Source organism: Scyliorhinus torazame, chromosome 7 (genome assembly GCF_047496885.1).
Source record: "Scyliorhinus torazame isolate Kashiwa2021f chromosome 7, sScyTor2.1, whole genome shotgun sequence".
Classification (NCBI taxonomy): Eukaryota; Metazoa; Chordata; class Chondrichthyes; order Carcharhiniformes; family Scyliorhinidae; genus Scyliorhinus; species Scyliorhinus torazame.
In genome coordinates, this window is record NC_092713.1 from 162,736,940 (window position 1) to 162,749,710 (window position 12,771).

Below are 12,771 nucleotides of genomic sequence, written 5' to 3' on the forward strand. Positions count from 1 at the left end.
GATACCGGGAATGAGTTGCAGACTAGAATCTAATCGAGGGGTTTGGGTGGTTTGTATATAGAAATACAGATACCGGGAGTGAGTTACAGACTGGAATCTAATCGAGGGGTTTGGGTTGTTGAGATATAGAATAACAGATACCCGGGAGTCAGTTACAGACTGGAATCTAATCGATGGTTTTGCGTGGTTTATATAGAGAAAAACAGATACCGGGAGTGATTTACAGACTGTAATCTAATCAAGGGGATTGGGTCGTTTATATATTGAATAACAGGTACACGGGAGTGAGTGACAGACTGGAAACTAATCGAGGGGTTCGGGTGGTTTATATATAGAATAAGAGACCCGGGAGTGATGTACAGACTGGAATCTTATCGACGGGTTCGGGTGGTTTATATAGAGAATAAGAGATACCCGAGAGTGAGTTACAGACTGGAAGCTAATCGAGTGGTTTGGGTGGTTTTTATAGAATAACGGATACCCAGGAGTGAGTTACAGACTGGAATCTAATCGAGGGGTTTGGGTGGTTTATATATAGAATAACAGATATCAGGGAGTGAGTTACAGCCTGGAATCTAATCGAGGGGATTGCGTGGTTCATATATAGAATAACAGAGACCCGGGAGTCATTCACAGACTGGAATCTAATCGATGGATTTGGGTGGTTTATATATAGAATAACAGAGACCCGGGAGTGAGTTACAGACTGGAATCTAATCGAGGGGTTTGGGTGGTTTATATATAGAATAACAGATACCCAGGAGTGAGTTACAGACTGGAATCTAATCGAGGAGTTTGGGTGGTTTATATATAGAATAACAGATACCCGGGAGTGAGTTAGAGACTGGAATCTAATCGAGGGCTTTGGGTGGTTTATATATAGAAAAACAGATACCGGGAATGAGTTGCAGACTGGAATCTAATCGAGGGGTTTGGGTGGTTTGTATATAGAAATACAGATACCGGGAGTGAGTTACAGACTGGAATCTAATCGAGGGGTTTGGGTTGTTGAGATATAGAATAACAGATACCCGGGAGTCAGTTACAGACTGGAATCTAATCGAGTGTTTTGCGTGGTTTATATAGAGAAAAACAGATACCGGGAGTGAGTTACAGACTGGAATCTAATCAAGGGGATTGGGTCGTTTATATATTGAATAACAGGTACCCGGGAGTGAGTGACAGACTGGAAACTAATCGAGGGGTTCGGGTGGTTTATATATAGAATAAGAGACCCAGGAGTGATGTACAGACTGGAATCTTATCGACGGGTTCGGGTGGTTTATATAGAGAATAAGAGATACCCGAGAGTGAGTTACAGACTGGAAGCTAATCGAGTGTGTTGGGTGGTTTTTATAGAATAACGGATACCCAGGAGTGAGTTACAGACTGGAATCTAATCGAGGGGTTTGGGTGGTTTATATATAGAATAACAGATATCAGGGAGTGAGTTACAGACTGGAATCTAATCGAGGGGTTTGGGTGGTTTATATATAGAATAACAGATACCCGGGAGTGAGTTACAGACTGGAATCTTATCGAGGGTTTTGGGTGGTTTATATATAGAATAACAGATACCCGGGAGTGAGTTAGAGACTGGAATCTAATCGAGGGGTTTGGGTGGTTTATATATAGAAAAACAGATACCCGGGAGTGAGTTGCAGACTGGAATCTAATCGAGGCGATTGGGTGATTCTCTATTGAATAACAGATAACCGGGAGCGAGTTGCAGACTGTAATCTAATCGAGGGATTTGGGTGGTTTATATATAGAATAACAGATACCCGGGAGTGAGTTACAGACAGGAATCTAATGGAGGGGTTCGGGTGGTTTATATATAGAATAACAGATACCCGGGAGTGAGTTACAGACTGGAAACTAATCGAGGTGTTTGGGAGGGATTATATATGGAATAACAGATACCCGGGAATGAGTTGCAGACTGGAATCTAATCGAGGGATTTGGGTGGTTTATATATAGATTAACAGATACCCGGGAGTGAGTTACAGACTGGAATCTAATCAAGGGGTTTGGGTGGTTTATATAAAGAATAACAGATACCCGAGGGTGAGTTACAGACTGGATTCTAATCGAGGGGTTTGGGTGGTTTATACATAGAATAACAGAGACCCGGGAGTGAGTTACAGACTGGAATCTAATCGAGGGGTTTGGATGGTTTATATGTAGAATAACAGGTACCCGGGAGTGAGTAACGGACTGGATTCTAATCGAGGGGTTTGGGTGGGATTATATATAGAATAACAGATACCTGGGAGTGAGTTTCAGACTGGAATCTAATCGAGGAGTTTGGGTGGTTTATATATAGAATTACAGATACCCGGGAGTGAGTTACAGACTGGAATCTAATCGAGGAGTTTGGGTGGTTTATATATTGAATTACAGATATCCGGGAGTGAGTTACAAGCTGGAATCTAATCGAGGAGTTTGGGTGGTTTTTATGTTGAGTACAAGTCTTTTACTGGGCAGTGGCTTTAGCGAAAGTGATTCCAAATTAGTTTTGCTTTTGTTCCAGTTGCCATACCATCCTTTGGCTGTGGAATATGTGGGTCTATTCCATCTGCCTGACTGTGGAAAGATTAGATATTCATCAGTACCTTGGTAGATGGACACTCGTGTACGTGGTCTGATGGGAGGTTGTGTTGCTGTGCTGAAACACATGCCCAGCTCATGATGAACTTCCTCCCATTGGTGCCGAGAGACCTTTGGATGGTTGCCCATCACTGGGTGCTGAGTGACTGAGGGTGAGAAATCAGCACCTTAAAAAAACGGCAGCAGTGCACTTGATGTCCGTCTCAACTGGCCATCTGCAGGAGAAGATTAATGGAGGAGAATTGATGATGCAGTGATTAATTAAATATTTTTGTCTTCTTGACTTTTCCCCCTCATTGACAGAGGATCTTTTCGATTGTGATGCGCAGAGTCTCAGACAGATTATGGACGCTGTTGAAAGTGGCAGCCCAGTTTCTATGAACCTGCTCTTAGTTGCTCAGAATGAAGTTCAAACCTGCTTGTCTCAGAACTGGTCAGTATTACAGGTCTTGATATCACTAGCAAATTTCTGGAAGCGTTTTGAGATCAGAGCCAGCCCCTGCAGTTACTATGTAGAAATAGGCCATGTCACCCAACTGGTGTCCTGTACTCCAAATCCCACCTCCTGCTCTTCCCAGGTTTCCATCAGGTATTCTTGGTGGCTGTGCCTTCAGCTCCTAAGACTCCGCAGGTCCGGAATCCTTTCCTTAAACCTCTCTTTCACACCCTCTTACAATCTACCTCTTCAACCAAAGTAGCTCTTGTAGAATTGACAGAATTACAGAATTGTTACCGTGCTGAAGGAGGCCATTCGGCCCATCTAGCCTACACCTGCTCCCTGAATGAGCAACTCACCGAGTTCCACTCCCCAGCCTTCTCCCTGTAACCCTGCATATTCTTCCTTTTCTAATTCCATTTCGAATTTGTCAATTGAACCTGCCCCACCACACTCTCAGGCCGTGTATTCCCGACCCGAATCACTCGCTGTGTCAAAATGTTTTTTCTCGTGTCGTTTTTGCTCCTTTTACCAATTACTTTAAATCTGTGCCCTCCCGTTCTAGATCCTTCGCCCAATGGGAACAGTTTCTCCCTCTCTACTTTGTCCAGACCCCTCATGATTTTGAAAACCTCCAATAAATCTCTTCTCACTCTATTCTTCAAGGAAAACATTCCAAACTTCTCCATTCGATTTTCCTCACTGAAGTTCCTCACCCCTGGAACCATTCTTGTGAATCTTTTCCACTCTCTCTCCAATGTCTTTCCATCTTTCCTAAAGTGCGATGCCCTGAACTGGACACACTACTCCAGCTGAGGCTGAACTAGTGTCTTAAACAAATTGAACAAAACTGGCAGGATTCTCCGTCCCACCGCACCTGTTTTCTGGTGCGGTGCGCCCCACCGACACTGGATCCTCCATCATAGCAGCAGGCCAATGGGATTTCCAATTGTGGCAATCCCCACGCAGTCGGGAATTCCGCGGGCGTGAGTGCCGGGGAAGCAGAGGATCCCACCAATGGAGAATCCTGCCCAACAGCTTTTCTTTTCTTCTTGATGTCCCTAATATTAAAGCCCAGGGTACTATCTGCTTCATTAACCACTCTTTCCACCTGTCCTTCCACCTTTAATGACTTATGCACAGAAACACACACCCGGGTCCCTCTCCTCCTGTAACCGTTATAGAATTGTAACCATTAGAACTGGCTAGGTCATAGAAGGCAGCGAGTAGCAATGGAAAGGTGCTTTTCTGATTGGAGGGCTGTGACTAGTGGTGTTCCGCAGGGGTCAGTGCTGGGACCTTTGCTGTTCGTAGTATATATAAATGAGTTGGAGAAAAATGTAACTGGTCTGATTAGTAAGTTTGCGGACGACACAAAGGTTGGTGGAATTGCAGATAGCGATGAGGAGTGTCAGAGGATACAGCAGGATTTAGATCATTTGGAGACTTGGGCGGAGAGATGACAGATGGAGTTTAATCCGGACAAATGTGAGGTAATGCATTTTGGAAGGTCTAATATAGGTATGGAATATTACAGTGAATGGTAGAACACTCAAGAGTATTGACAGCCAGAGAGATCTAGGTGTACAGGTCCACAGGTCACTGAAAGGTGGAGAAGGTCGTCAAGAAGGCATAAGGCATGCTTGCCTTCATTGGCCGGGGCATTGAGTATAAGAATTGGCAAGTCATGTTGCAGCAGTATGTAACCTTAGTTAGGCCACACTTGGAGTATTGTCGCCACTCTACCAGAAGGATATGGAGGCTTTAGAGAGTGCAGAAGAGATTTACCAGGATGTTGCCTGCTATGGAGGGCATTAGCTATGAGGAGAGGTTAAATAAACTCGGTTTGTTCTCACTGGAACGACGGAGGTTGAGGGGCGACCTGATCGAGGTCTACAAAAATTATGAGGGGCATAGACAGAGTGAATAGTCAGAGAATCTTTCCCAGGGTAGAGCGGTCAATTACTAGGGGGTATAGGTTTAAGGTGTGAGGGGCAAGGTTGAGAGGAGATGTACGAGGCAAGTTTTTTACACAGAGGGTAGTGGGTGCCTGGAACTCGCTGCCGGAGGAGGTGGTGGAAGCAGGGACGATAGTGATGTTTAAGGGGCATCTTGACAAATACATGAATAGGATGGGAATAGAGGGATATGGACTCCGGAACTGTAGAAGATTTTAGTTTAGACGGGTGCAGTCTGGTCAGCGCAGGCTTGGAGGGCCGAAACCCTGTGCTGTACTTTTCTTCGTACTTTGTTCTTTGTTATTTTATCTTGGCTGGGATTCATTTTTCCCACTGGCAGTGCACCCCCGCTAGCGGGTTTTGCGGTGGGGTGGTTTCAATGGGAAATCCCATTAACAAGCGATAGGAAGATAGAATCCAGCAGCCGGCGAATGGCACGCTGCCGAGAAACATGTGGCTGGGGGCCTGGAGAATCCTGCCCATCATCTCCACGTTATTCCTCCCAAAATGAATCACTCCACATTTCTCCACGTTGAACTTCATCTGCCACCTGTCTGCCCATTCCACCAACTTGTCTATGTCCTTCTGAAGTTCAACACGGTCCTCCTCACAGTTCACAGAGCTGAGAATTTTCATAATTGATCCTTGCCCACCAAGGTTTAAATTATTAATATACGTTTGGAAAAGGGAGGGCTCCAACACTGACCCCTGGGACATTCCGCTATAAACCTTCCTCGTGCCCAAAAACATCCATTGACCAGGATTCTCTGTTTGCTCTGGGAGACTGCTTTGTGGAACACCTTTGCTCAGCCTGCAAGCGTGACCCCAACCTTCCTGTTGCTTGCCAGTTCAGCTCAGCATCTTGGTCTCATACCCAGAATTCCATCTGCGGCCTAATGCAGTCTTCCAGTGAAGCCCAATGCAAACTGGAGGAGCAACATCACATCTTCCGTTTAGACATGTTGCAGCCTCCTGGACTCAACATTGAGTTCAATAACTTCAGACTGTAACGTTTGCATCTTGACGCCTTTTGTATTTAATCTGTGTTAACCCCCCCCCCCCCCCCCCCCAAACAGGGTCATCTATCACTTTTTCTTCTGCTTTGCTTTCACTGACCTTTGTTCTCCTATTAACGCATTCAGATTTCTTACCTTTGTGCCACTATCAGCACCACCTTTAGTCCTAAATGCTACCGTTAACACTCCCCTTACCTTGTGACCATGATATCTTTCTCAATCTCTTCTGAGCTCCCACATATCCCTGGCATTCTATTGTGCTCCACTTGCTCAACCCCCCTCTCCAACTCTATAATGTTACAACACCCTGGGCTGGTGCGTGTGCCGTTCCAGCCCCACTTGACCCAAAGTCACAACATCAGTGAAATTAGATTTTGTTAAATTCCTGAAGTCTTTGGTTGAGTTCAATAAACTTCAGTCACCTAGCTTGTAACTTTAAGACAAGTAACCTTTTATTATGAACAGTATCTTTAATTAACCAGACAGAAAATGTAGCTGGCTATCTACCACCCATTTCCCAATCCCCTTTTCTAGCTCGCCCCACTCATTACACACACACGTACAAACTACATAGAAGGGAAAGGGTGGTGGAAAAGGAAAGAAAATATTCATAAAATAAAAGGATAGAGATCTTTGAGCCAAAAGGATGACTTTCAGTCAAGTTCAGGCTTCCGGTTTGGTACTTCCTTTCATCCAGGCTTGATATGAGCTTCTCAGACAAGATTGTCTACCTTCCCAGCAGACTCAGCATCATTTCTGATTCACAGCAAAGGATACGCCAGATACTCAGTGCTTTTAAAACAATAGATCAATTCTTTTACTTCTGCGCCTGAAGGGCAACAAGCTTCTGGTTTAGATACAGACAACAGGCAGCAGAGAGAGAAAACAGCTTCCTTCACTTCTGAGGTCTGATCACTTTTGGAAGGTTCTCTCAGAAACATCACCCAGCAGGAACCAATCACTCACTGTTGTCAGGCAGAACACTGCCCTGGTCAACCCATCGGTTGCCAGTGAACCAATCAAACTGATTCCCTCCAAAACGGTTCCTCCCATCTACTTGGTGCCGAAGAGTCTGGCCTCTCCTTGTCCCAAACACAAAGGCTGAGAATACAGTACCCTGGCAATCGGTCAGGCTGTTTTAAACTTTGAGTCTTCTGATTTCTTCTCAGTGGGTAGCGCTGTTGCTTCACAGCACCAGGGTCCCAGGTTCGATTCCCGGCTTGGGTCACGGTGTGTGCGGAGTCTGCATGTTCTCCCCGTGTCTGCGGGTGCTCCGGCTTCCTCCCACAAGTCCCGAAAGACGCACTGTTAGGTAATTTGGACATTCTGAATTCTCCCTCTGTGTACCGGAACAGGTGCCGGAATGTGGTGTCTAGGGGCTTTTAACAGTAACTTCATTGCAATGTTAATGTAAGCCTACTTGTGACAATAAAGATTATTATTATTACTTAAAGGCACATGCCAGTTATTGATTCATGGACCAAAACAGTAAAATGAAAGAAGTGGGAACAAAGGAAATAGACAGGAGGGACTCTTTCAATAACCTATGACATTTTTACACCTATCCAGTTGTGAAATAGAGTCATACGGACTCGCAACGTTAACTCTGCTTCTCTCTCCACAGTGGCTGCCAGACCTGCTGAGTTTACCCAGCATTTTCGGTTTATATTGCTCTCTGCTGTAGCTCGGCCAATTCCATATCAATGCTACGACTGTCCCTATCTCATGACGTGGCGCAGTGAGAATGTTTGTTTGATAAAACTCTCTCATGCTCCCGGATGTTTCAATATATGAAACATTCTACAAAAATGTAAGCTGTTGTTGTGGCAAACATTATTTTAACCACTGCAACACCCCCCCCCCCCCCCCCCTCATTCATTCTTAAACCACTTCAACCTCTTTTTCTCCATCCACCCTCAGCAATCTCATTTTGTATGTTGCAACATGTTCTTTACAAACTCTGACAGTGAATTCCACAGCCTCATATAACTCTCTGCGAAGAAACTGGTCCTCTCCTCTGTTCTCAATCCTTTGCATTTAACCTTTTATCTATGGCTCCTCGTCTTTGACTCCTCAACTGCTGAAAACAGTCTGAATCTTTCCACCCTGTCCCATCATTTCATAATTGTAATGACCACCACAACGTCCACTGGGAAACCGAGATTGATCTCCCTTTGGGGCCCATGGAGTTTGAACTTCCCAGCTCGTGGGGGAAGGCCCACCCAGTTGTGGCTCATAAGATCGAGCATAAAAGCTGGCCCGAACAGGGACCAGCATGTTGGTTGTGCCAATGGGGACTGGCAAATAGTTTGCTGCCATGGGCAGACTTGATGTTACCTCAATTAAAATCTATGTTCTTCCTACCACTGCCTTCCTGGTCATTAAAATAACCTTCGACACTTCCATCACATCCCCATATTTGCATTTCTTTTGTTACTGCACAGTATCCTCCAAATTCCCTCCAGTTAAATATCGGGAAGACTTAAACCTGTTGGGCGGGATTCACCGTTGGTGGGATCCTCCGCTTCTCCAGCAGCGCAATCACGCCCGCGGATTTCCAAACGGCGTGAGGTTGCCCAACAATGGGAAACCCATTGTCCGGCTGCTGGGACGGAAGATCCTGCTGCCGGCGGGGGTGCGTCGCACCAGAAAAGGGGTGCGGCCGGATGGAGAATCCTGCCCGTTATTGTTGTATCTTGCTCAAAGCTCTGTTCACTATCGACTCCATCCCTCTCCCTGGCAACCCTTTGAGATTAGTCAGTCTCTCCCTAACAGAATTTACAGTGCAGAAGTAGGCCATTCGGCCCATCGAGTCTGCACGGCTCCTGGAAAGAGCACCCCACCCAAGGTCAACACCTCCACCCTATCCCCATAACCCAGTAACCCCACCCAACACTAAGGGCAATTTTGGACACTAAGGGCAATTTAACATGGCCAATCCACCTAACCTGCACATCTTTGGACTGTGGGAGGAAACCGGAGCACCCGGAGGAAACCCACGCGCGCACAGGGAGGATGTGCAGACTCCGCACAGACAGCGACCCAAGCCGGAATCGAACCTGGAACCCTGGAGCTGTGAAGCAATTGTGCTATCCACAATGCTACCGTGCTAACCTTAGTGTTCCAGTTCTTTTTATTCATTCCTGTGATTTTGGGTGTCGCTAGCTAGTTGTCCCTTGAGAAGGTGGTGGTGAGCAGCCTTCTTGAACCGCTGCAGTCCATGTGGCATAGGTACACTCACGGTGCTGTTAGGGAGAGAGTTCCTGTGACAGTGAAGCAATGGCCAATATATTTCCAAGTCAGGGTGGTGAGTGACTTTGAGGGGAACCTCCAGGTGGTGGGTTCCCATGTGTCTGCTGCCCTTCGTAATGAACGTTGAAATGTTTACAGACAGTTACCCAAAGCCAGAATTTAACCCAGGTCCCTGGAGCTATGAGCTGTGAGGTTGCAGTGCTAACCAGTGTGCCACCGTGCTGATGTTGAAGGTGGTGGTTGGGGTGCCAATCAAGCGGGGGACTGCTTCGTCCTGGATGGTATCAAACTTCTTGAGTGTTGGAGCTGTAAAGAAAATTGGGTAAATACTTGAAGGGGAGACATCACTGGGCAAAGGGGGAAGGTGCAGGGAAAGGTAGTTCTTTCAAAGGGATAGCACAGGCAGGAAGGGACAAATGACCCCTTGCGGGGCTATAACTTCCATTCTATGATTATACTTGCAACCTCTGAACGATATCACCTGAAAACACATCAGGTCCCACAAAGTAAACAGACACCAGCTCACCAACACCTCATTAAACACCGCCACAAAGTTTGCCCCCCCCCCCCCCCCGGTTGTATGCCATCTGCAAACTTTTAAATTATGCCCTGATTTCCCAAGTCCAGGGTCTGAATATATATCAAAAAGAGCAGTGGTCTTAATCCTGACCCCTGGGGGGGACACTGTGTATTTTACTCCAGTCTGAAAAATATTGTTCTCCACTTGCCTGGCTGAGAATTAAAACAGATTTGAGGAGAAACTACTTGTGTGGAACTCGCTACCCCAGAATGCGGTGGATACAGGGTCAGTGGGTAAATTTAAGGAGGAGTTTGACAGATTTTTAATTGATAATGAGTTGAAGGGTTATGGGGAACGGGCAGGACAGTGGAGTTGAGGCCAGGATGGGATCAGCCATGATCACATTGAAGGTGTTTAGGCTTGGGAGACTAAATTGCTGACTCCTGCTCTGAGATCATGTGTTCTAGTGAGGAGATGCTCTGGCTGATTTCGCAATCCAGCTCTTGGCCTGTAACATTGTAGGTAGCAGATGAGGAACAAATCAGCCATGATAGAATGGTGGAGCAGACTTTATGGGCCGAATGGCCTAATTCTGCTCTTATATCATATGAACTTAAGAGCTTTGTCAAAGCTTTGACAAAGAGTCATCTGGTCTTTTGCTCTACCTGCCCCTTACCGCTCCTCCCCGCCAGATTCTCAACATCGTAAAGCTCACCATCAAGGATTGGCCCACTCAAAGACAAAAGAGGGAATTTATGCGTGAAGTCAGAGGAAATGTGTGAGATTCTTAATGAGTACTTTGCATCGGTATTCACCAAGGAGAGGGACATGACGGATGTTGAGGTTAGGGATGGATGTTTCAATACTCTCGGTCAAGTCGGCATAAGGAAGGAGGAAGTTTTGGGTATTCTAAAAGGCATTAAGGTGGACAAATCCCCAGGTCCGGATGGGATCTATCCCAGGTTACTAAGGGACGCGAGAGACAAAATAGCTGGGGCCTTAACAGATACCTTTGCAGCTTCCTTGAGCACGGATGAGGTCCCGGAGGACTGGAGAATTGCTAATGTTGTCCCATTGTTTAAGAAGGGTATCAGGGATAATCCAGGGAATTATAGACCTGTGAGCTTGACGTCAGTGGTAGGCAAACTGTTGGAGAAGATACTGAGGGATAGGATCTATTCACATTTGGAAGAAAATAGACTTATCAGTGATAAGCAGCATGGTTTTGTACAGGGAAGGTCATGTCTTACAAACCTAATAAAATTCTTTGAGGAAGTGCCAAAGTTAATTGATGAGGGAAGGGCTGTAGATGTCATATACATGGACTTCAGTAAGGCGTTTGATAAAGTTTCCCATGGCAGGTTGATGGAAAAAGTGAAGACGCATGGGGTTCAGGGTGTACTAGCTAGATGGATAAAAACTGGCTGGGCAACAGGAGACAGAGAGTAGTGGTGGAAGGGAGTGCCTCAAAATGGAGAAGGATGACTAGTGGTGTTCCACAGGGATCCGTGCTCGGACCACTGTTGTTTGTGATATACATAAATGATCTGGACGAAGGTATAGGTGGTCTGATTAGCAAGTTTGCAGATGATACTAAGATTGGTGGAGTTGTAGATAATGAGGAGAACTGTCAGAGAATACTGCAAAATATAGATAGACTGGAGAGTTGGGCAGAGAAATGGCAGATGGAGTTCAATCCAGGCAAATGGGAGGTCATGCATTTTGGAAGATCCAATTCAAGAGCGGACTATACGGTCAATGGGAAAAATTGATGTACAGAGAGATCTGGGAGTTCAGGTCCATTGTACCCTGAAGGTGGCAACGCAGGTTGATAGAGTGGTCAAGAAGGCATACAGCATGCTTGCCTTCATCGGACGGGATATTGAGTACAAGAGTCGGCAGGTCATGTTACAGTTGTATAGGACTTTGGTTAGGCCACATTTGGAATACTGCGTGCAGTTCTGGTCGCCACATTACCAGAAGGATGTGGATGCTTTAGAGAGGGTGCAGAGGAGGTTCACCAGGATGTTGCCTGGTATGGAGGGTGCTAGCTATGAAGAAAGGTTGAGTAGATTAGGATTGTTTTCATTGGAAAGATGGAGGTTGAGGGGGGACCTGATTGAGGTCTACAAAATTATAAGAGGTATGGACAGGGTGGGTAGCAACAAGCTTTTTCCAAGAGTGGGGGTGTCAATTACAAGGGGTCACGATTTCAAGGTGAGAGGGAGAAAGTTTAAGGGAGATGTGCATGGAAAGCTTTTTACACAGAAGGTGGTGGGTGCCTGGAACACTTTGCCAGCGGAGGTGGTAGAGGCGGGCACGATAGCATCATTTAAGGTGCATCTAGACAGATATATAAACGGGCAGGGAACAGAGGAAAGTAGATCCTTGGAAAATAGGTGACAGATTTAGATAAAGGATCTGGATCGGCGCAGGCTGGGAGGGCCGAAGGACCTGTTCCTGTGCTGTAATTTTCTTTGTTCTATTCCTGCCTCTTTTCGCTTTCAACACAATTGCTCTGTGTCTCTCTCCACTGGTGGTGCCTGATCTGCTGAATATCTCTAGCATTTTTCTGTTTTTATTTCACATTCCCAGCATTGCAGTCTTTCGCTTTCACGTGAATTCTGTTAATATTCTTCTCATTATTTAACCACATTTTGAGTTTGTATCATTTACCCCATGGGTCATATCAAACCTTAAAACTATGCCCTGTATACCCAAGTCTAGGTTATTCATGTATTTCAAAAAGAGCAGAAGTCCAAATGTGATGAATGTGGAAATTGTTATATATTATATTTCACGTTTGCGGCACTAATGTAATTGAAAACCCTGGTTTAAAATACACACAGGCAGTGTGTCTACTAAAGCTGTAATTAAAGAATAGCAAAAGGTGAAGTAATGATTGATTTTAAACATTTACTTGTTTACAGAAAGATGGCTAATGGAAAATTGTTTTGATTGCAGGCGATTCCCTGGATA

General features: G+C 45.6%; 1 protein-coding gene across 1 annotated transcript in view; it reads left to right on the plus strand.

The window, feature by feature from the left end:
• Positions 1-12,771, plus strand: part of LOC140427361 (regulator of G-protein signaling protein-like) — a 523,624-nt gene that overhangs the window by 55,598 nt on the left and 455,255 nt on the right. The window contains exon 2 of the mRNA XM_072512910.1: positions 2,914-3,043. Within this exon, the coding sequence (XP_072369011.1) occupies positions 2,914-3,043 (130 nt within the window). The remainder of the gene's footprint in view (positions 1-2,913; positions 3,044-12,771) is intronic.